At 40.0% G+C, this 24,502-nt stretch overlaps 3 protein-coding genes across 3 annotated transcripts; all 3 read left to right on the forward strand.

Annotated features, from left to right (window-relative positions):
• Positions 1 to 27: 27 nt before the first annotated feature.
• LOC311496200 (uncharacterized protein) lies at positions 28 to 5,865 on the forward strand (the record flags this gene model as incomplete). Its single annotated transcript, XM_084555962.1, has 4 exons — positions 28 to 285; positions 375 to 2,633; positions 4,152 to 5,701; positions 5,767 to 5,865. Exons 1-4 carry the CDS (start codon positions 81 to 83, stop codon positions 5,863 to 5,865), a joined length of 4,113 nt encoding a protein of 1,370 aa, XP_084412088.1. The 5' UTR covers positions 28 to 80.
• Positions 5,866 to 6,193: 328 nt separating this feature from the next.
• On the forward strand, positions 6,194 to 15,125 carry LOC311496201 (intestinal mucin-like protein; the record flags this gene model as incomplete). The annotated part of the gene is made up of 19 exons (XM_084555963.1): positions 6,194 to 6,980; positions 7,594 to 7,793; positions 8,266 to 8,437; positions 8,546 to 8,790; positions 8,930 to 9,113; positions 9,190 to 9,409; positions 9,515 to 9,693; positions 9,773 to 9,842; positions 10,112 to 10,251; positions 10,348 to 10,379; positions 10,478 to 10,646; positions 11,877 to 11,975; positions 12,079 to 12,119; positions 12,220 to 12,342; positions 12,486 to 12,587; positions 12,698 to 12,826; positions 12,945 to 12,984; positions 14,144 to 14,267; positions 14,431 to 15,125. 19 exons carry the CDS (start codon positions 6,194 to 6,196, stop codon positions 14,606 to 14,608), a joined length of 3,234 nt encoding a protein of 1,077 aa, XP_084412089.1. The 3' UTR covers positions 14,609 to 15,125.
• A 1,891-nt stretch (positions 15,126 to 17,016) lies between these two features.
• gtf2h1 (general transcription factor IIH, polypeptide 1) lies at positions 17,017 to 24,439 on the forward strand. The gene is made up of 15 exons (XM_084555287.1): positions 17,017 to 17,167; positions 17,571 to 17,739; positions 18,350 to 18,542; positions 19,675 to 19,840; positions 19,963 to 20,056; positions 20,345 to 20,494; positions 20,571 to 20,650; positions 20,764 to 20,897; positions 20,993 to 21,080; positions 21,182 to 21,270; positions 21,834 to 21,951; positions 22,534 to 22,624; positions 22,735 to 22,850; positions 23,544 to 23,636; positions 23,718 to 24,439. Exons 2-15 carry the CDS (start codon positions 17,586 to 17,588, stop codon positions 23,802 to 23,804), a joined length of 1,653 nt encoding a protein of 550 aa, XP_084411413.1. The 5' UTR covers positions 17,017 to 17,167; positions 17,571 to 17,585; the 3' UTR covers positions 23,805 to 24,439.
• The last annotated feature ends 63 nt before the right edge of the window (positions 24,440 to 24,502 follow it).

A 24,502-nucleotide genomic window follows, 5' to 3' on the forward strand; every position in this document is an offset into this window, starting at 1 on the left:
GCAATTTACAATGACATTTAATTTTCCAAGGCTGTTATCCAACTTGTCCGCCTGAACGACCCTATTTGGAAGAAGATACAATGAAGTGTGTGTCAAAAGAGGAATGTGGCTGCTATTATAAGGGGAAGCGTTATGAAGAAGGGGAGACTATCTACAAAACACACGATGGAGATGGAATCTGTATCACTGCTGTGTGTAGAAAAAATAGAATTGTTATAAGTATGAACACTTGTTCTACCACTGCTCCACCAACCACAACAACACCTTTTGTTTTTACCACAACTGGTAAGAAAAACAAAACCAAAATACACAGTGAATAATTTATTTTTAGAGGATTTGACCCTTCTAAATGAAAAATCTTTTTACATTTACAGCAACAACCACTGAGGTGACTCGTAGCATTACAACTGAGGCTGTTACAACAATTTTGACCTTCTCTACACCAGGGACTTCGACAAGGTCAACAGCTTTGCCATCGTCCTCAACACGTCCAAGTACAGTAAAACCCACCACAACAATCACTACAAATCCCCCAACAACAACAACACCATCATCTACTACCACAATAACAGAAGAAACAACAACAACACCACCACAACCTTGCATTTGTTATTGGACAAATTGGATCAACAGGCATTACCCTGATGACGGGTTCACTGGTGGAGAATACGAAACTCCAGTTTGCGGACAACCACCGGAAATAATGCTGGAAATACAGTGTAGGGCTACAGACCATACAGAGGAAACTTTGGACAAGCTTGGCCAAACAGTCACATGTAACCCAACAGATGGACTGATCTGTAGGCACAAAGACCAAGACATCGGAGAGAGGTGTTTAAATTATGAAATAAGAGTCAAGTGTTGCAATTGTAGTTTTATCAGCACCACTACACCAGTCACTACAACAACAGTGTCAACAACCACAGTACCCACAACAACCACCAGTGAATCCACGACAGTCACAGAAACGCCCACTACAACAACGGCATCAACAACCACGATATACACAGAAACACCAACCACAATACCAACAACAACAGCTGAATCCACAACAGTAACAGAAACGCCCACTACAACAACACCATCATCTACTACCACAATAACAGAAGAAACAACAACAACACCACCACAACCTTGCATTTGTTATTGGACAAATTGGATCAACAGGCATTACCCTGATGACAGGTTCACTGGTGGAGAATACGAAACTCCAGTTTGCGGACAACCACCGGAAATAATGCTGGAAATACAGTGTAGGGCTACAGACCATACAGAGGAAACTTTGGACAAGCTTGGCCAAACAGTCACATGTAACCCAACAGATGGACTGATCTGTAGGCACAAAGACCAAGACATCGGAGAGAGGTGTTTAAACTATGAAATAAGAGTCAAGTGTTGCAATTGCAGTTTTATCAGCACCACTACACCAGTCACTACAACAACAGTGTCAACAACCACAGTACCCACAACAACCACCAGTGAATCCACGACAGTCACAGAAACGCCCACTACAACAACGGCATCAACAACCACGATATACACAGAAACACCAACCACAATACCAACAACAACAGCTGAATCCACAACAGTAACAGAAACGCCCACTACAACAACACCATCATCTACTACAACAATAACAGAAGAAACAACAACAACACCACCACAACCTTGCATTTGTTATTGGACAAATTGGATCAACAGGCATTACCCTGATGACGGGTTCACTGGTGGAGAATACGAAACTCCAGTTTGCGGACAACCACCGGAAATAATGCTGGAAATACAGTGTAGGGCTACAGACCATACAGAGGAAACTTTGGACAAGCTTGGCCAAACAGTCACATGTAACCCAACAGATGGACTGATCTGTAGGCACAAAGACCAAGACATCGGAGAGAGGTGTTTAAACTATGAAATAAGAGTCAAGTGTTGCAATTGCAGTTTTATCAGCACCACTACACCAGTCACTACAACAACAGTGTCAACAACCACAGTACCCACAACAACCACCAGTGAATCCACGACAGTCACAGAAACGCCCACTACAACAACGGCATCAACAACCACGATATACACAGAAACACCAACCACAATACCAACAACAACAACTGAATCCACAACAGTAACAGAAACGCCCACTACAACAACAACAGTGTCAACAACCACAGTACCCACAACAACCACCAGTGAATCCACAACAGTCACAGAAACGCCCACTACAACAACGGCATCAACAACCACGATATACACAGAAACACCAACCACAATACCAACAACAACAACTGAATCCACAACAGTAACAGAAACGCCCACTACAACAACAATAGTGTCAACAACCACAGTACCCACAACAACCACCAGTGAATCCACAACAGTCACAGAAACGCCCACTCCAACAACAGCGTCAACAACCACGATATACACAGAAACAACAACCACAATACCAACAACAACCACCAGTGAATCCACAACAGTCACAGAAATGCCCACTACAACAACGGCGCCAACAACTACGATATACACCGAAACACCAACCACAATACCAACAACAACAACTGAATCCACAACAGTAACAGAAACGCCCACGACAACAACAACAGTGTCAACAACCACAGTACCCACAACAACCACCAGTGAATCCACAACAGTAACAGAAACACCAACCACAACACCCATAACAACAACAACAACAACGACTGAATCCACAACAGTAACAGAAACGCCCACTACAACAACGGCATCAACAACCACGATATACACAGAAACACCAACCACAATACCTACAACAACAACAACAACAACTGAATCCACAACAGTAACAGAAACGCCCACTACAACAACAACAGTGTCAACAACCACAGTACCCACAACAACCACCAGTGAATCCACAACAGTAACAGAAACACCAACCACAACACCCACAACAACAACGACTGAATCCACAACAGTAACAGAAACGCCCACTACAACAACGGCATCAACAACCACGATATACACAGAAACACCAACCACAATACCTACAACAACAACAACAACTGAATCCACAACAGTAACAGAAACGCCCACTACAACAACAACAGTGTCAACAACCACAGTACCCACAACAACCACCATTGAATCCACAACAGTAACAGAAACACCAACCACAATACCCACAACAACAACAACGACTGAATCCACAACAGTAACAGAAACGCCCACTACAACAACGGCATCAACAACCACGATATACACAGAAACACCAACCACAATACCTACAACAACAACAACAACAACAACAACAACAACAACAACAACAACAACAACTGAATCCACAACAGTAACAGAAACGCCCACTACAACAACAACAGTGTCAACAACCACAGTACCCACAACAACCACCAGTGAATCCACAACAGTAACAGAAACGCCCACTACAACAATAACAGTGTCAACAACCACAGTACCCACAACAACCACCAGTGAATCCACAACAGTCACAGAAACGCCCACGACAACGACTGCATCAACAACCACGATATACACAGAAAAATCCACCACAATACACACAACAACCACTGAATCCACAACTACCACTCAAACAACTACGACACCTGAAGTTGTTACAAATTCACTTGTTACATCTGTACCATCAACAGGACGACAAAATGGAACTACAAATACAACCACCAGTGAATCGACAACAATAACAGAAACGGCCACTACAACGACTGCATCAACAACCACGATATACACAGAAACACCAACCACAATACCCACAACAACAACAACAACAACAACTGAATCCACAACAGTAACAGAAACGCCCACTACAACAACAACAGTGTCAACAACCACAGTACCCACAACAACCACCAGTGAATCCACAACAGTCACAGAAACGCCCACTACAACAACGGTGTCAACAACCACGATATACACAGAAACACCAACCACAATACCAACAACAACAACTGAATCCACAACAGTAACAGAAACGCCCACTACAACAACAACAGTGTCAACAACCACAGTACCCACAACAACCACCAGTGAATCCACAACAGTAACAGAAACGCCCACTACAACGACTGCATCAACAACCACGATATACACAGAAACACCAACCACAATACCCACAACAACGACAACAACAACAACTGAATCCACAGCAGTAACAGAAACGCCCACTACAACAACAACAGTGTCAACAACCACAGTACCCACAACAACCACCAGCGAATCCACAACAGTAACAGAAACGCCCACTACAACAACGGCATCTACAACCACAATATACACAGAAACACCAACCACAATACCAACAACAACAACTGAATCCACAACAGTAACAGAAACGCCCACTACAACAACAACAGTGTCAACAACCACAGTACCCACAACAACCACCAGTGAATCCACAACAGCAACAGAAACACCAACCACAACAACAACAACAACAACGACTGAATCCACAACAGTAACAGAAACGCCCACTACAACAACGGCATCAACAACCACGATATACACAGAAACACCAACCACAATACCTACAACAACAACAACTGAATCCACAACAGTAACAGAAACGGCCACTACAACAACAACAGTGTCAACAACCACAGTACCCACAACAACCACCAGTGAATCCACAACAGTCACAGAAACGCCTACTACAACAACAGCATCAACAACCACAATATACACAGAAACACCAACCACAATACCCACAACAACAACAACAACAACAACTGAATCCACAACAGTAACAGAAACGCCCACTACAACAACAACAGTGTCAACAACCACAGTACCCACAACAACCACCAGTGAATCCACAACAGTAACAGAAACGCCCACTACAACGACTGCATCAACAACCACGATATACACAGAAACACCAACCACAATACCCACAACAACAACAACAACAACAACAACTGAATCCACAACAGTAACAGAAACGCCCACTACAACAACAACAGTGTCAACAACCACAGTGCCCACAACAACCACCAGCGAATCCACAACAGTAACAGAAACGCCCACTACAACAGCGGCATCAACAACCACAATATACACAGAAACACCAACTACAATACCAACAACAACAACTGAATCCACAACAGTAACAGAAACGCCCACTACAACAACAACAGTGTCAACAACCACAGTACCCACAACAACCACCAGTGAATCCACAACAGTAACAGAAACACCAACCACAACACCCACAACAACAACAACAACAACAACAACAACAACTGAATCCACAACAGTAACAGAAACGCCCACTACAACAACAACAGTGTCAACAACCACAGTACCCACAACAACCACCAGTGAATCCACAACAGTAACAGAAACACCAACCACAATACCCACAACAACAACAACAACGACTGAATCCACAACAGTAACAGAAACGCCCACTACAACAACAGCATCAACAACCACAATATACACAGAAACACCAACCACAATACCCACAACAACAACAACAACAACAACAACAACAACTGAATCCACAACAGTAACAGAAACGCCCACTACAACAACAACAGTGTCAACAACCACAGTACCCACAACAACCACCAGTGAATCCACAACAGTAACAGAAACGCCCACTACAACGACAGCATCAACAACCACGATATACACAGAAACACCAACCACAATACCCACAACAACGACAACAACAACAACAACTGAATCCACAACAGTAACAGAAACGCCCACTACAACAACAACAGTGTCAACAACCACAGTACCCACAACAACCACCAGCGAATCCACAACAGTAACAGAAACGCCCACTACAACAGCGGCATCAACAACCACAATATACACAGAAACACCAACCACAATACCAACAACAACAACTGAATCCACAACAGTAACAGAAACGCCCACTACAACAACAACAGTGTCAACAACCACAGTACCCACAACAACCAACAGTGAATCCACAACAGTAACAGAAACACCAACCACAACACCCACAACAACAACAACAACAACAACAACAACAACAACAACTGAATCCACAACAGTAACAGAAACGCCCACTACAACAACAACAGTGTCAACAACCACAGTACCCACAACAACCACCAGTGAATCCACAACAGTAACAGAAACACCAACCACAATACCCACAACAACAACAACAACGACTGAATCCACAACAGTAACAGAAACGCCCACTACAACAATGGCATCAACAACCACGATATACACAGAAACGCCAACCACAATACCTACAACAACAACAACAACAACTGAATCCACAACAGTAACAGAAACGCCCACTACAACAACAACAGTGTCAACAACCACAGTACCCACAACAACCACCAGTGAATCCACAACAGTCACAGAAACGCCCACCACAACAACGGCGTCAACAACCACGATATACACAGAAACGCCAACCACAATACCTACAACAACAACAACAACAACAACAACTGAATCCACAACAGTAACAGAAACGCCCACTACAACAACGCCGTCAACAACCACGATATACACAGAAACACCAACCACAATACTAACAACAACAACTGAATCCACAACAGTAACAGAAACGCCCACTACAACAACAACAGTGTCAACAACCGCAGTACTCACAACAACCACCAGTGAATCCACAACAGTAACAGAAACGCCCACTACAACAACGGCATCAACAACCACGATATACACAGAAACACCAACCACAATACCCACAACAACAACAACAACAACAACAACAACGACAACAACAACAACTGAATCCACAACAGTAACAGAAACGCCCACTACAACAACAACAGCGTCAACAACAACCACATACACTGAAAAACCCACCACAATACCCACAACAACCATTGAATCCTCAACAACCACAGAAAACCCCACCACAACTACAACTGTGAGATCTTCATCTACTCAGTCTTCAACACCAGGCAGTACAACTATATGCTTCTGCAAGTACATGGATATGACTTTCTCTCCTGGTAAGCAAATAATCATTTTTTGTTCAAATTATCATTACAACATCCAAACTATGGCATTGGTACACTTGTCCTTACACTGTAATACAGGGCATCAGACAACAACAGATCAGAGCACATGAACATTAAACAGCTGATGTTTTGGGGTGATGGTTGTATTGAGAAATCTAAATTTGCACAAGGCAACAAAAGGCAGTAAGCATTTAACCAGACGTGCAGAAGCAGTATGTACAGAGTATGTATATATGTATAGATATACATATGGATTTAAATTAAAACAGAGAGTGTTCCAGTGTACACAGTGACTATTGGAGGAGGATATTTACAGTATAAAACTATGGTTAATAGAAACTATGGCAGTTATAGCAGGACTAAATAAGTGAGTAAGAGGCAGTGATTATGAGTGATCATTTCCCTACTGGCAAACCTGGTTACCAATGGTATTTGATAAATTTTATGCAACTATAAAATTGCAAATTGTATAGGTACATAAAATTTACATAGGCTTTTCAAATTTTAATTGACTAAATGTCAGACTTGTCACAAATGTTATGTTATAATTTCTTTACACTATTCCTCATTTTGATCTAATTGCCTTGGTTTTATTCTTATGTAGGTAGCCTAGTGTACAATAAGACTGATGAAGACGGCCGGTGTTTCACTGCATATTGCAATTTGAAATGCAGTATTGTAAAGAATGTCGTACAATGCCCCCCCACTACCACATCTCCTCCATCAACTCCTATCAGCACAACAACCCCTGGCTCAACAACAACAACTACAGTGGACTGCTCACATCTCGACCCACCTAGAAAGGTAAAACACCCAGCATATAAAGAACAAATAAAAAGTAGTATTGAGATATACATTATAAGATTATATGCTGTATTATAGGATATATGTCATAAGATTATATTACTATTTTGTCTTACATTCCAATGGATGAAATGACAAAGCTTTTAAGGCCTATTTGGCATAATATCATTGCCAGGTGCAATTATCGACTAATTTAAAAATATATTTTTCGACAGACTCACGTTATTTCACTACTTCGATCACTTCTTGCAGTTTTAGCAACATTAACTTGTCTAGCTTGCCTAGCATGGCAACAGTCAAAATTCCAAAAAGTTGATACCAGTGCACTACTTCAAACGTCTTGTGTCAAACAAGCTGTAACAAACTGTATAGGTCTCATATTAATTATTCATTTTTAGAAAATTGCAAACCCCTACATGTGTGCATGTAGGGGGTTCGAATATAATATATTTTGACTGATTTTCCTTTAAAGCATGGTGAATCCTGGATTACAGAACAGTGCAACAGAGCAACGTGTGTCAGTGGTGAAGTAAATGAAAGTTCTATAGTATGTAAAACAGCACCCCTCCCTGTTTGTGAAAATGGATACGAGGCACAAAAGGTTTATGATGAAGCTGGCTGCTGTTTCCACTACGAATGCAGATGTAAGTTCAAATACAAGAAACTGCTCCACATGCAATATAGGCAAAATACAATACATTCATTTTTTCTTTGATGCACCACTCAGTTTAATCTCAGTCTAATATTTGCAGGTTTGTGTGTCGGCTGGGGAGATCCTCACTATGTAACATTTGATGGAAAATCTTACAGCTTCCAGGAAAACTGCACATATGTCCTGGTCAAAGAGATCATTCCCCGACACAATTTCACGGTTCTTATCGACAACGTAAACTGTGATGCCTCTGGAACTGTGACCTGTGCTAAAGCCTTGAGAGTGTATTACAAAGACTATGAGGTTATTCTTACACAGGAAAGAATACCAAAGACCGTGAACCTGGTAAATATTGTATTGTAAATATTTTCATACAAAAAACTGTCTGAAAACGTCTTAATTAGTTTCGTTTATTTAAACATTATGTAGTGATGTTAACAGATCTGATGTTTCACCTACAGTAAATAATTTTGCAATTGTTTAGGTGTACATCAACGGCAAACGGATAATCCCAAACTACTTTAATAAAGACCTGACCATCACAACTACAGCAATTGAGATTCTTTTGAAAATCCCAGAAATTGATGCAGTCGTGAAGTTCAAAGGGCTCTTATTCAATGTTCACTTGCCATATTCACTTTTCCACAACAACACAGAGGGGCAGTGTGGTAAGATGATACACAGCGTTTAGACAACCATTCTCAGTATCAGTATTAGGCTGTAATATCTGTTTTGTTTCACAAGGCACCTGTGACAATGACAAGAAAAACGATTGCAGATTACGAAATGGCCAGATTCATCCGTCATGCCCTGAAATGGCACATGATTGGAGAGTACCTGATAGAAATAAGTCATACTGTGTGGGCCCAACCCCAACTCCGTACACCCCCTACACAACTACACCCACCTCATCAACAACTGCAACTCTATGCAAGCCTGAAGTTTGCGAAATTTTGATGAGCGAGTAAGAATTTATGAAGCAAAAATGAACACAATATGTGAATACTGTTTGCAGTATCATTGGAGTAACCTTTTTTTCATTTGTTGTTTTGTTTGTTTGTTCGTTAAGTGTGTTTAAGGCATGCCACAAAGAAATCCCACCAAAACCATATTATGAGGCCTGCAAGTTTGATGTTTGCCACGTGAATAATGACTCTATGGCTTGCTCCAGTCTGGAGGCGTACGCCTTGATGTGTACTGAATCATCTGTCTGTATCTCCTGGAGGAACTCTACAAACGGACTGTGTGGTAGGAGAACAACCTATTGTTTTCACGTTTCAGCATTTTCTATGCATTTTGATGTTACCGCCACTTTCTCTTTTTGTAGACTATACATGTCCAGGAAATCAAATCTACAAGCCTTGTGGGCCGACTGTTGTGAAAACTTGTAATGCAAGGTAAACATTCATAAATTAATTTAACTAGAGTGTGTAGTATCTGAGATGCTGTACTTGGGTTACACCAGATGCAAAGATGTCTACCAACTGTCAAGACATCCAATAGATTTTGAAACATTTCGCTTAAAACCTCAAGCTCACTGACACTAAAAAAAAGTGAATGTGAATAAAATGACACTCCATGAAGTAGGTCTTGAAATATTTCAGTGTGAAGCAAAATGGTGGATGGCCCTGGAATTAATCATACATGTTAATGTCTTCACATTTAGATATAATGAAATGTTCACGCAGCAATGCCAGGGGAAAGGAAATAACCTCAACGGGAATTGCAATGATTTCACAGAGGGATGTTTCTGCCCAGAAGAAATGATTTTGTTCAATTCATCCTCTTACACCTGTGTCTCCGCCTGTAAGAAAGCTTTCTGTTGTCTGTTGAAGAACAATATTATGTGAATACGCAAGTGTGTGTGAGTAAACTCTTTTCTTTTTTTTCTTATTGTTTAAGGTTGCATTGGACCTGCAGGCGAACCCAAAAAAGTAAATGCCAAAACACATTGCAATAATTAAAACTTCATTATTCACAACGTATTTGTTGCTTTTATGACATACCTTCTTTCCCACTCTCACTCATACAGTATGGTGAGAGATGGAGGAGTGGGTGTAAGCAGTGTGTTTGTGACAACAACACTCTGAGCGTTCAGTGTGAGCCTATCACATGCCCCACTCAAATACCAATTACCTGTAACAAGGAAGGTGAAGTCTTGGAGACAAAGACAGTGGACTGCTGCACGCAACAGATATGTGGTGAGTGATTTTAAGTATAATGTATCTGGTATATAATATTTCACAGGTATAACAGGAAGGGGGAAAGTTCTTAAAATAGTCATTAAAGGGACACTCAGAAATGAACAGTTTAGTCGTCATTTGATGTACAATCGACCAACAGAACTCAATCATAGGAAGTGTAGAATCTTGCATAGAGACAGCTTTGACTGTATATAGGATAGATGATCTCACCCATAATTTTTCAGATGAGCAGTTTTCAAGCTCAGGATGGTGACATCAGACTCAGAGCCTGACTCTGCCCAACGTCCATCTAATTCAAAAACGGACAAAATGGTGGAGTGTGAGTGTATCTCCCTGTCACTCAAATGCTATGCAGGACTAAAGGCCTTGATATATATAAAATAAATCACCCACTGTACGTTTATCAAGACTGGACAAATTAGCTCCGGAAACTAAACAAATTGTTTGCCCACAAAATGGAAAACACAGAGCGCCAATATGCAACCAAGGGCTGAGATGCTGAGAACGAAATGGCTGCAGCTAACTAAAATTATTAGATTTACTTTGTTAAATAATTTTAGATAATCAGTTCATGACAACTGTACCAGCTATTAATAATTCTCATAGCTTTTTGATATACCGAGGTGCCACCTTACTACAAGTTGCACACGGTCAAACTAATTTAGCCTATAGAATTACACTAGCCTTGTCTTGTGCTAAGGCAGCACAGTGGTGTGGTGGTGGTGTTAGCTCTGATGCCTCACAGCAAGAAGGTTCTGGGTTCAAATCCATCGGCCAGCTGGGGCCTTTCTGTTGGATGTTCTCCCTGTGTCTGTGTTGGTTTATTGGTGTTTCTAAATTGGTTTGATTCCTGTGATAGATGATAGGTGCCCTGTCCAGGGTGTACCTGGACCAATTCTACAGAAGAGGGATCTACACAGAACTACACTTAAACTGTACCAAAGAAATATTTCCATTAAATGACCAGTAATTTAGTAATCATGCTGTTAAGGATGAGTTTAATACAAGATTTTATGAAAGGATAAAAAAAAATTAAATCTCATCTTTAGATAAAAAGAATAATTATTTTTATTTTAATAAAGTTCTGTAAACAACATAATATACGTTCCAGGGGGTATGTTGTCGTAATGATTACTCTATCTACTCCATCTAATAAGTTTTGGTCATCTTGATTTGATTTTATGTTCAACTCAGTGATGCTAAAAAGTCTGACTTTACAACCAACAGAATGTTATAAGGAGAGATGTCCACCAGTGGTGGATAAGCTTGGATTTAATTGCACGGTCCACGCCTCAAACAGCAGTTGCTGCCCTATTCAAGTCTGTGGTAAGTTCAGCATATAGGCATCATTAATTTACAGTATTAATGCATAACAGGCTTAAAAACACAACTTTAATATGATCGTACTTGTTAACATTTTTTTATCCAGAACCCAAAGGCGTCTGTGTCTTCAATCAAACTGAGTACAAGGTAAAGAATAATATCTGCTGTTAATAATGAGCTCTATTCAGATTATACTTGCTTGTGAAATTGTTACCAAAATTCAAACTTTACCTTTTGTTTTGTACAGCCCGGTACAAATTTCTACAGAAGCCTGTGTGAAGAGTGCAACTGTACTACAACTCAGGATCCAAGCACCAAATTGAACGTCTATAAATGTCATCCTATAACCTGTTCCAAGCAGTGTCCTAAGGTACTTTTGCATGGACATATTTCCATTGTCCACTTTTCATGTTCTCATCAACATTTGCATTGAAGAGCAAAGCTGCCAGAATAGCTGGATGTCATATTTGACTGTAGTTACTGATTTGTGTGTTGTTGTTTTTATTTAAATAGGGCCATGTGTATAGAGATCAACCTGGAAAATGCTGTGGATCATGTATACAGACAAGCTGTGTCGTGGAGGTCCCAGGCCTCTCTTCTCCGATAACTATTGAGGTAAGTGCAGCGTAATGGAAACACATTCAAAGCCAGTATCTGGAATGTAAACTGTGCTATTTATTTAGACCATATCTTCAATAATGGACCACCTTTGCGTTTTTTGACAGCCTTCTGACACTTGGTCGCCATCAAATGACACCTGTGTCACATATGATTGCCAAAAGGATAACGGTGATTTTACAGTCTCTATAAACCGTACAAAATGTCCCGAATATGATCCAGAAAACTGCGTTCCTGTGAGTATAATTTCTTCTTGAATTTTACAACTCAACATTACTTTTATTTTATTAAGTATATTGGGGATGTTCAGAGTGTTTTCTGCATATTTTACAGTCTATTATATCTGTATTACAGGGAACGGAGCATACTGACGAGACGGGTTGTTGCAAAACTTGTAAGTCATTACAATTACTTCAGATTACACAATATTACAATTAACTCAAATTAAGTTAAATATGGACCTCAATAATCCTCATTCACAACTAGTATAAAATGTATTCTTTTCTTTATGTCAGTCTATAAAGTGAAACTTTTAAATATTAATAGACATTTGTTACATTTGAGCTCTTGCAAAACGTGTTGATAAGGCTAATCACAGCCAGGTAAATATCTCTGTATTTTGCAGTACACCAGTTTTCTGTGGTGACGTTCCTGCACTTGCATATAAATAGCAGTATGTCAAGCAGCTATTATTTTTGTTGGAACTAAAGAGGAGGGTAACCGTAGTGATGGAGACAGAGGAGCTTGCGGCAATTAGTACGGAACGACAAACATGGGGTTACAAATTCTATGAATACGAAGTGTTCAAGAAAAGTTTTGACTCTCCAGATAAGAACAAGACTCTGTGTTAAGAGGAAAAAAAAGTAGTAAACAAGAAAAAGATTGGCCAGTACCATTGGTGTGGCCTTTTCTTGGTCAGCTTGGCCAGCTATGTTATTAACCGGTTGTCATTGAAGTGTTGCTCCATCGCTCGTTAGTTGATTATTCATTTAAGCGTAAACTGGCGAAACAAATGCATATGATTGGTTGACTATGGTTCACCATGACACTGGAGTGACAAAAAAAGTTGACGCCAGGTCAACTTTGTCGCACATCTCGCACCTGCCGAAGCAGCAAGTGTCAGGCGTCAGTATATGTTGCTTCATATCACCAGCTCCCATTGGAAATGAATTGTACCTTGTTGCCCTCTAACCGCTTGTGTGAACGTAGCATAACACAATTGTCAATACGGTTTTTAATTACTTTCAGATGGTGTAGACAAGTTTCATGCACTGTAGCTTCAAGTGATGGGTACTCTGTAGATTTCTTTGGTGGAGAGATCTTTTTCTATATCCTCCCCCTGAGAAAGTTCAAGAGCCTAAGATGATGACTTTTTTCCTTTTGTCAAACGATGGAAAAGGTTTCAACACCAAACACATTCCTTTATAATAAACAGTCTTAGACTTAATATCTGAGGGCTGATCTGGCAAACGTCAAAGTATGCTGCTTTGTACATGAATGTGAAAAACTGGTGGAAATTCAGCTGTGTAAAGATGTCGATATGTCATTCACAGGTACTCCTCGTTTCACCTGTAAACTGAACAGGAACACCACATACCTGAAGACAGAGAACTGCACTTCAATTAAGCCAGTGGAGCTCACATCCTGCGGTGGTTCCTGTGGAGATTCCTTCACAATGTGAGCTTAATGACAAAGCATCTGAGAAATAAGAAGCACAAACCAGTTACTCAGTCAGGACAAAATCCCCTGTGCAGTTTTAATGAGAAAAGTAATTTTCAGAAAAAGGTTTGTTCACTTTTAAACAGAAGATGTCTGACGCTGAATCTGTCTTTACTTACAGGTACTCGGCAGAGAGCAACCGTTTGATGCATTCATGTTCCTGCTGTCAAGAAATGTCCACCAGCAAGAAGAAAATAAAGATGGCCTGCACTGACCACAGCACAAAAATACACACTTACATTTCAATTGACAAGTGTGGTTGCCATGTTGCCGAATGTAAGGAGTACTACAAAAAGTAATCAAGAAATTGTGAAAGGCAAAATTGAAACCTAGATTGAAGGGAAAGTTAAACCATTACACAGCAAAAATGTTCTGGTCTGAAATTTCCTTCAACTCTTTAAACTGGCTCTTTTTGCTTTCACAATACTTGTCAACACCAGGCACGTCTACGCAATGTCCCATGATGACAGCACTTATGTGTATGTCTTTCAACTTTTGAAGAAATGATTCCTTTACAAACTATATAATGTGGAGTTTCAGCATTAGTGGGTGTTTTTTCTTTCTTTTACTTTCTTTTAAACACAGAGTACAATATATGATATGGCTTCAGATATGTTGCCCATCACATACTCTCACTTTATTCTGCTTTGAGAAAAATGTGACAAATTTAAAACATGGATTTGCATTTTCAATTTTTGTTGGTCACAATTTCTGACAATATGATAATGTAGTGATTCATTGAACTATCTTTGTCCATTATCTCATGTTTCAAGCTCCTGTCTTCTGTCTCATTAAAATGCAGCTTTATCATCATCATTTTTTTATTTCCTGTGTGTTTCTTGGGTGAATTTTACTTTGCACGATTCAGTGATCCAGTACTTTTATGTATATTATTTCATACATATGTTAGATTACTTGATAAGTAGATACAGTATATACAGTGTCAGTATCGGGCAGTCATACATCGTATACTGTCTCCATTTCCAAAAAGGGCATTAAACATTAATCTGTAGGTTCAAAATCAAAACCTTCCTATTGACAAATTATTTGGAAGCCAACTTGTCATACCAACCCTGCATTAAATAGCCTGTTCCTTCCCACCACATAAAGACTCAGACCTTTTTTTTTTGTCATTCAAAATTATACACCAGTGCTCATTCGAATTGAATCACATTTTACGGATTTAAAAATAAAAATAAAATTTCAAATAAGAAAAAGATTATAATAAAATACAATACATTCATTCATTCATTCATTCATCTTCTGTACCTGCTTATTCCTGTTGAGGGTTGCGGGGGTCTGCTGGAGCCTATCCCAGCTGTCATTGGGCAAGAGGCGGGGTACACCCTGGACAGGTCGCCAGTCCATCGCAGGGCTAACACAGAGAGACAGAATACCATTCACATTCACATGCACACCTACAGCCAATTTAGAATCACCAATTAACCTAATGAGCATGTCTTTGGACGGTGAGAGGAAGCTGGAGTACCCGGAGGGAACCCACGCAGACACAGGGAGAACATGCAAACTCCACACAGAAAGGCCCAGTCGGCCCATGGATTCAAACCCGGGACCTTCTCACTGTGAGGCATCAGCGCTAACCACCTCTCCACTGTGCCGCCTAAAATTTGCCATAACCTCCGTTAGGCAAATGAACCCTGCGCACAATGTTAGATAAAGATTAATTTAAAGGATAAATAAATACGTTTTTGATACAAGTTCACTCCAACTATAAGTTCAGGTAATAATACATGATCCAACTTACACATTGATATTGTAACTTAGCTGTCCAAACTACACTGCATTTTCAATTAATAACTGCATAGAATATGTTAAGACCTGGCTGTTTGTGCACCTGAATCTTGGGACTTCTCTGGGGAGAAGTTATGGACTTTAATTTGTTGGAAATCAAGCACGATTCAAGTAAGTTTATTAGAAAAGAAATAGATGAAACTGTTCAGCAACATCAGCAGAGGTATAGGGACATAGGGAAATATTTGGACGCTTATGAGTGAGTTAAATAACATTTAAGCATCTCTAAAGCAGTAAAAGTTGCAAAGACATTATTGAGATCACTGAGGGCAGCAACACACCCAAACTACATTAGAGAAAAAAAAATCATTAAAATTCATTCATTCAAAATTTCACCCAGAATTTTTATCTATAATAAATAAATAATAAACACAATACATAATTAACTAATATATAATTAAATAAATAATCAGCAAATTGTACATTAAACATTATTACAATATTATTTACTTCATAAAACAATTAAAATGTTTTCATTTAATAAATTAAATCACTTAACCCTTTATGGGGCAAGGAACCATATTTGGTAACTTCAGCACACATTTTAAATTGCGTCCCTGTACCTCGCAATGTACCAATCTGGTAAGATCTTGTACAATAACACTCCAAGGTTGAAATTTAGCATTTCAAAGTATTTCACTGAGTTCCCTATAAAGGGATAATTTGTCACACAATTGTATAAAATTTTCTATTGTGATAAGGTTTTTATTATCTTCATAATTGACATCGTCACATTAGTGCTCGTAGATTTGTTATTTTGTGTTAAACTGTGCTTCAGATATTTTCTTTCGTCTTTCAGCATTTGAAGAGCTCATCACGCCGAGTGGAACTCTTCCTCGTCTTGTTGTCTCACCCGGAACCTTTTCAGTGCAACACACCGCTGGGTAGTCATGTCGGCGCCGAAGTCAGATCGCTCAGTGTTGGAGTCTTCAAAATTCAGCTGAAAAATAACTAATTCCGCAGTTATTGTATTCAGTGACACGTTGTCTTGAGATTATGCGTTGAGGGAAAGCGAAGTATTTGTTGCATTACTGAATTATTTTGAGGTAAAGTAAGTTTACTGCCGACTTCTCCCTGAGGCTTTTTCTCCTCTTGACTGTAGCTAACGTCAGCCTGGTTAGCTAATTTGATTTGATAAAAGCGTTAACACATCAGTGACTTCTTTGTGTTTAAGTCGCAGTTATGTTATGTAGCGGGGGACAAGGGCATTGTAGGAATGTGTGTGTTTATTCATGGCGCTGTATAGCCAGATTAAATTGTGTGTGCTTGCACATCTAGAAAACTTAACATCTCAGTCTGGTGTTTTATTCTTGCTACCGTTGACGTTGCTAAGGGTGTTTATGAGCTAACACACGTTTCCTTTTAAATATTCAGTTTTTCTTTTTATCTGTGTTATTGGTGATAGAAAAGTGTTAAGAATAATAAGTGACTGTGTATGTGTTTTCTCAGTTTTCTAGTTGAGCCATGGCATCACTGTCAGAGGAGGTGCTGCTGGTGGTGAAAAAGGTCCGCCAGAGGAAGCAGGATGGGACACTATATCTGATGGCTGAACGCATTGCCTGGGGTCCAGAGGGCAAAGACCGCTTCACAGTTAGCCACTTATATGCAGATATTCGCTGTGAGTATTAGATTCCCTGAAATTACAAGATGTGTGGGGATATACACCGATCAGCCACAACATTAAAACCACAGACAGACGAAGTAAATTACATTGACCATCTTGTGATTATGCAATGTTCTTCTGGGAAACTTTTGGACCTGACGTTCATGCAGATGTACCACCCACCTAGACCAGACCAAGCACCCCCACCCCATAGCAATGACACTCCTTGATGGCAGCAGCCATCCCCAGCAGGATGCAGCCTGACCAACACACAAAAACAGTTTAGGAACAACTCGAAAAACATGAAGAACAGCACAAGGTGTTGACCTGGCCTCAAATTCCCTAGATCCCAAACTGATCAAGTATCTGTGGGATGCTGGACTGGAACAACCCTGATCCACAGCGGTCCCTCCCCTCAACCCATAGGAACCACATCAACCCACTAACAACATCCCGTTGGACAGACACCACAGGACGATCTCAGAAGATGTCCGTTCTCTGATGAGTCAGAACAGATTTGAAGACACAATAGAGACCTACATAATAAATAGGAACGTGGTCATTATTTTATGCCTCATCATGTATATCATGCGCTGGAACTGAACTTTATCTCTGTTCTGTACAGGTCAGAAGATCAGCCCGGATGGTAAAGCCAAAATTCAGCTCCAGCTCGTCCTTCACTCCGGCGAGAGTACCACATTCCACTTTGCCAACGAGAGCAGTGCGCTGAAAGATCGAGATGCCGCCAAGGAACTGCTGCAACAACTACTGCCAAAGTTCAAGAAGAAAGCCAACAAGGAACTGGAGGAGAAAAACAGGTGAGACTGTGGACAATCTTTATCGCGACTGTCACATACACATGCATTTCACCTGTTGTCAGCAAAATGCATGAAAATACTAAAAGCAAAATCAAGTTTAGCATGTATCGTCTGTTGCCAGAATATAGAGACAAAGTAGCAGTGCGTGTAAAACTTTGAGTAATTTAAAAATGTAGAACAACACGGTAGTTTTAGAATTTTTCTAAAGTCAGTATTTTGTGTCAGCATTTTAAAATATTGTTATCCTCAATATGAACAAAATCAGCCTGATCCAGAGAGCCCCAGACGGGTAACAAAGTTAGAAAGTGCTTTGTTGTTCACCTTTGGAACATGTGGCAGTAAATAACTTCAACAGACAATATTAAGTCCAACATTTGCAACATTTACATGGATGTGATATCTTCAACTCAACTGAAATCATCCTGACTAGAGATTCCAACTTAATAAGGACATTAATGGACACTAATTGCATTGATCCGATAGAATATACACTTACCTGCCAGTATATTAAGTACACCAGTGAAGACAAACACATTCTGATATAATGGTCCTGCATTAAATCCCCATTCATGACTGTTATAATGTTCAGTTTATGTTGAAACGACATACAAAACCACTGACTCCAAAGTGAAAACACAGTTGAATCAGCAGCTCTCTCAGTTATTTTAAACAAATGTGTGAAACAAAACTTTGCACTCCCCTTCCTAATGCAACTTTAAATTCCTTTTAATCAGACCAGTCAGTTCAGTTTGAGGTGTTTAGCTGAGTGTCCATGTAAGTATAGCTATTGTTGTTATAAATGGGGTGGACAAAGTACAGTTTGACAGCAACCACTAAAATGGACATGAAGATGAATCAAAATGTCTTTAAACAACCATTTTTTTTCTCAACAACAACTGTGCCAAATATAAATCAGAGCATGTGGTGCTTAATATGTCAGTGTTAGATGGTCACATCACTGGTTTCATCAGCTTGGAGCCAATCACATGACAGCTCGGCCAATGCAATTTCTTTCTTTGGAAACTGAAACACACATGCACACTACGCCTCAACTTTTTACTCAGCGTAAAGCAGGTTGGATACTGTTTCTGTGAATGCACTCTTAGTCTGTTTTTTGTATTTTCTCCTGCAGGATGCTTCAAGAAGATCCTGTGCTTTTCCAGTTATATAAAGACCTTGTGGTGAGCCAAGTGATCAGTGCTGAGGAATTCTGGGCCAACAGGTTAGCTGGCATGAACAACACAGACCCCGCTGTGCCCAACAACAAACAGGAAGTCGGGATATCTGGAGCATTTCTGGTGAGTACAGCCAGACCTCATGTTTCTTAATCTCATATTCTTAAATGATTAAAGCTTTGACAATGCAATGATTTCACCATTAACAGCATACAGTTAACATATCTCATTTTTATTGTTTACAGGCAGACATTAGACCTCAGACAGATGGCTGCAACGGCTTGAGATATAATCTGACAGCTGATATTATTGAATCAATCTTCAGAACATACCCTGCAGGTAAACGATTACATCTCAGCTTTAATGTTAGTCTCTTAGCTGGGACAGTGTTAACAGACCAGTAAAGGGTTATTATAACCTCAACCAAAGCCTAAAGCTGTGATTTTGCCGATTAACACACAGCCGTCAAAGAAGAAAAACTGCTTTGTGAACACAACTTCATGGTGAAATACATGTTTTCCCCCATCTCATTAACTGTTATTAAATGTGCTGCTGGTGTTCCTCGTGAAGTATATAAAAGGTTGTGTAAATATACTGTGTTTATATAAACTTGCATTGTTCTTGCAGTGAAGCAGAAGTATAGTGAAAATGTGCCTCATAACCTGACGGAAAAGGAGTTCTGGACCCGCTTTTTCCAGTCCCATTATTTTCACAGAGACCGCATCAACACAGGAACGCAGGATATCTTCTCAGAGTGTGCCAAACAGGATGAGAAGGGTAGGAGTAATTATTCCTATTATTTCCTATTAATGCAACGTTCAGCTGCAAGTATTTTACAGTGTGTCTCGTGCAGGGTTAAAGTCTCTGGTGAATCAAGGAGTCAAGAATCCGATGGTGGACCTTGTGTCGTTGGAGGATAAAACATTAGATGAGGTGAGATGACTAGCCGCCCTCGGCTACATTTTAATAGTCATTAAGCATTTACTTGTGTAACTTCTTTCCTTTTCCTCCTTCAAACCTAAAACTTGATATCTTTGGCCACTCAGGGTTATGGAATTTGCACAACTCTACCCTCGACTTCCACTGCAAACAAGACGGTAAAGGAAAGCAGCAACTCTGCCATTATAAAGCGGTTCAACCATCACAGTGCCATGGTTCTTGCAGCAGGCTCACGCAAGGGGTAAAGAAAATTATTTGTAAAAGCTAGGGGAAAAAAAAAAAGCCATCTCTGTGTCTTTATCTTATCCCACTAACTACGTCTGCATGTTCTTAAAGGGAGGCCCTCACTGACCAAGCTAGTGAGACGAGCAGCACAGACGGAAACTCGAGGGATTCGGACTTCTTCCAACCTCCTGTGAAGAAGGTACGGTGGCTCTGTAGCTTTGTGTTTGAGTTTTTTTCCACATTGTAATTGTCATGCTTCTGTTGTCTGATTAACTTTATGGCTTTTGGCATCTACTCTAGGTTAAATTACAAGAAGCCATAGAATACGAGGATCTGCAAAGGGAAAACAGGCCAAAAACGGTCGCGTTGAACCTGAAGAAGTCTGACAGGTACAGCTTGTTCACATTTTAGTTTTATTTTTTTCTTGTTTGATTCTTTCTGATTGATTCACCTCCAAGATGTGAGAGTAATGAATTAACAAGTGGGCCATGTCTTCAATGTTCTTATTAGGTCTGACATATTGTCACATAACACAACATTAGGTCTTACATCTATGATATATGATATATCCCATTTCTTTATTTTTTTCTGAACTCTTTCTTAACTTAAACTTTACTTAGTTTCTTTTCAACAACTGAACTCAGACTGAACAATAAATTAGTTGTTTATTAGTCGGCTTTAGCAAAGCCTCTACAGCCTGTATAAGTAGGAGGAGTCGGCGGCCAGTGTTGACATAGGAAAATTTGAGAAATGGATTAGTTGTTGGTGAGTCTCACTTCCTCTGGACAGAGCTTTCACTTTGTTTCATAATAGATTGGAAATAGAAGGTCAGGTTTCTTTCTCTGTGTTTAAGATCTGGCTTATTTTAGGCTGATTAAACTGCCACATTTGAGACGTACACTAACACAGTGTTTCTTCTTCTCCTCTGTTTTTTTTTTTTTTTTTTTAAAAGGTATGCTCATGGCCCTGTGCCACTTCAGTCCCAACAGTATTCAACCAGCCAGGACATCATCAACTCTGTCAACTACATCCGGCACGAGATGGCCAATTACAAACCCAACCTCACTCAGGTTAGATCATACACTGTATTTCTGTAACTCTTCTTGTGGCTTTCTTTGAAAGGTGATATGAGAATCAGGTGTTTTAATTGATCCTGCATTCAAACTGCAGGCAGGTCTGCTCACACTAAAGAGCCAATCATTCACGGCTCTGGAGTACAACAACAGATCTTTAGGTTAAGATCAGGATTGTTTTCTCCAGGCTTTCAAGGCTCTACAGAACAAACCTTGGCTACTTAGGCTTGACCTTTCAGACCTGAGTCAAGGATATGTGTGCGTCTACATATGTGGGGATCCATCCTTCATTAAGTCTTTAAGGACAGAGCAAACACTATATTTGCCCTAATCACCACCCTCAACTCCCTTTCCCCCCAGAGATAATATAGTTCTATAGTTCTTCTATTGTGATAAATATCCTGTACATTTAATTGTTTGTTCAAATATTTTAAAGACATTGTGTTCAGGCCACTTCTAATGATTTTCTTTTCATGGTTGACTAATAATCTTTGGCTCACACGTTTCTGACAGTTATTCAACTTATTGCAGCTTTATTGAATTGTAAACAGTGTTTAACTGCAGTAATACTCTTTGCAGGTGTTGTCCAGCTCGGCAGCTAGCTCTGCCATTACAGCTCTCTCTCCAGGTGGCATCCTCATGCAGGCAGGAGCACAGCAAGCCATAAATCGTAAGAGTTTCGTACAAAGTTATTTACTGTAGCATCGTTGTCATGACCTGTCTGAATGTGACTGTTGACTGTGCACATGTTGCATGTCTCCTTTCATTTTCATTTTCCAGAGATGGTACCCACTGAGGTTCAAGGAGAGTTGAAGCATCTTTACGTAGCTGCTGGAGAGTTATTGAGACACTTCTGGTCCTGTTTTCCCGTGAACACGCCGTTTTTGGAGGAGAAGGTGACTAATGAATCCTGATTTAATTCTTAACAGAATATGAGTCTGGTAACACACCACTTGGATTTATTATGGAGTGTGCTTTAGTTTAGTTGTAAACAAATTCAACTCCATGACGCTCGGATTGTGTCTGTTTCTACGTCGCTGTTACTCCTCTGTCCAATTTGATTGGTCCGGCAGCAGATATTTGTCTGAGCGCAATCAGTTTCCAGCGGAGCGACTCCAGACCAACGTTATGTCGCTTTAAATTTTATGGACAGTTGAAGTCGGACTGGCTTCCACACTGTGACTAATATTAAGTTTATTCAAAACTAACCACACACCTTGTGTGATTTAAAACATTTGGCCAATAAAGCACATTCTAATTCTGATTGAAGAAGTGGATATAAACATACGATTATTAGAATATGTTTGTGGTTGAAAAACAAGAAGCACACTTGTCCTTTACAGTGGAGCCAGAAAGAAATTATGTATTTCAGATAAAAGAATAATAATCAGCATTCAACACTGATTAAACGTATATACACCAGAATGGATACACAGAATCGCAGATTTTTCTCTTGGTCAGTGGTTAGAAACATCTAATTTGCATCTGCTATAAAACAAAACAAAACCTTCTGGCTGTATGCTGCATCCCATAAAATATAGTTAACTTTCAATTGTTCCAATTTCTGTCATCTCACATGTTTCACTTAGGTGATGAAGATGAAGACGAACCTGGAGAAATTTCAGATGACAAAGCTTCGTCCATTTCAAGAGAAAATTCAGCGTCAGTACTTGAGTACAAATGTAAGTCTGTGAGGTATTTACAGCGATGCAGAGGCTTTCACCAGGTAGCACTTGTATTAACTGTCTCTAATATTCCCACAGCTCACGGGGCATTTGGAGGAGATGCTGCAGACTGCCTATAGCAAGTTCCACATCTGGCAAACGCGTCGGATGATGAGGAAAACCTGAGCTGTGATGGTTTGTCAAAGAGAAGACAAAAAAAAAAAAGACATTAAATGGACAAATGACTTGTGAATGTCCTCTGGACTGCTGTGAGGAGACCACAGCCTCATGGAACCTAGTTCACAAGGGCTTAAAGAGGAGGATATAGAGGGATGCTGCTACAACCCCAAATGTTCAACAGAGACTTACTGCATCTCAGTCATGAACATCTGTAATTAGTTTCTTCTTCTTTTCTTTGTGTTTTCTCAGTGGTTGAGAGATTGTTACCTGTGATCTTTGAAACAGGACTTTTTAAAAGGTGTAACATGACCAAATTTCAGATGGAAGTAAGAAAAAAGAAGAGAAGAGACTCAGGACAACAGGTGTGAGACTGCCAATGTGTTTCATCAGAGCAGAGAAGGAGCGCTTTGATGTATGAGGAGCCCCCCCCCCCCCTGAATACAGAGTCCCAGATTATCTGAATCAAGAGGGGAAGTGAATATAGCAATACTGTAAAGGCATTTCACACTCGAGTGCATTAGTGTGTGTGTGTGACTCAGATCACACTGTCACTGGTTTGTAATGTCTGCACTATTTGTCTGCACTGAAGACAAAAAAATGTAACTGAATTAAAGTGAGGCGTAAAGCTTTTTTTTTCTTTTTGACCGTGGATGTGATTATTAACTCGTATCACAGGGGTTACTGGTCTGCTGTGTGGGTCATTA

This window comes from Chelon labrosus (genome assembly GCF_963514085.1).
Source record: "Chelon labrosus genome assembly, chromosome: 11".
NCBI classification, from domain to species: Eukaryota; Metazoa; Chordata; class Actinopteri; order Mugiliformes; family Mugilidae; genus Chelon; species Chelon labrosus.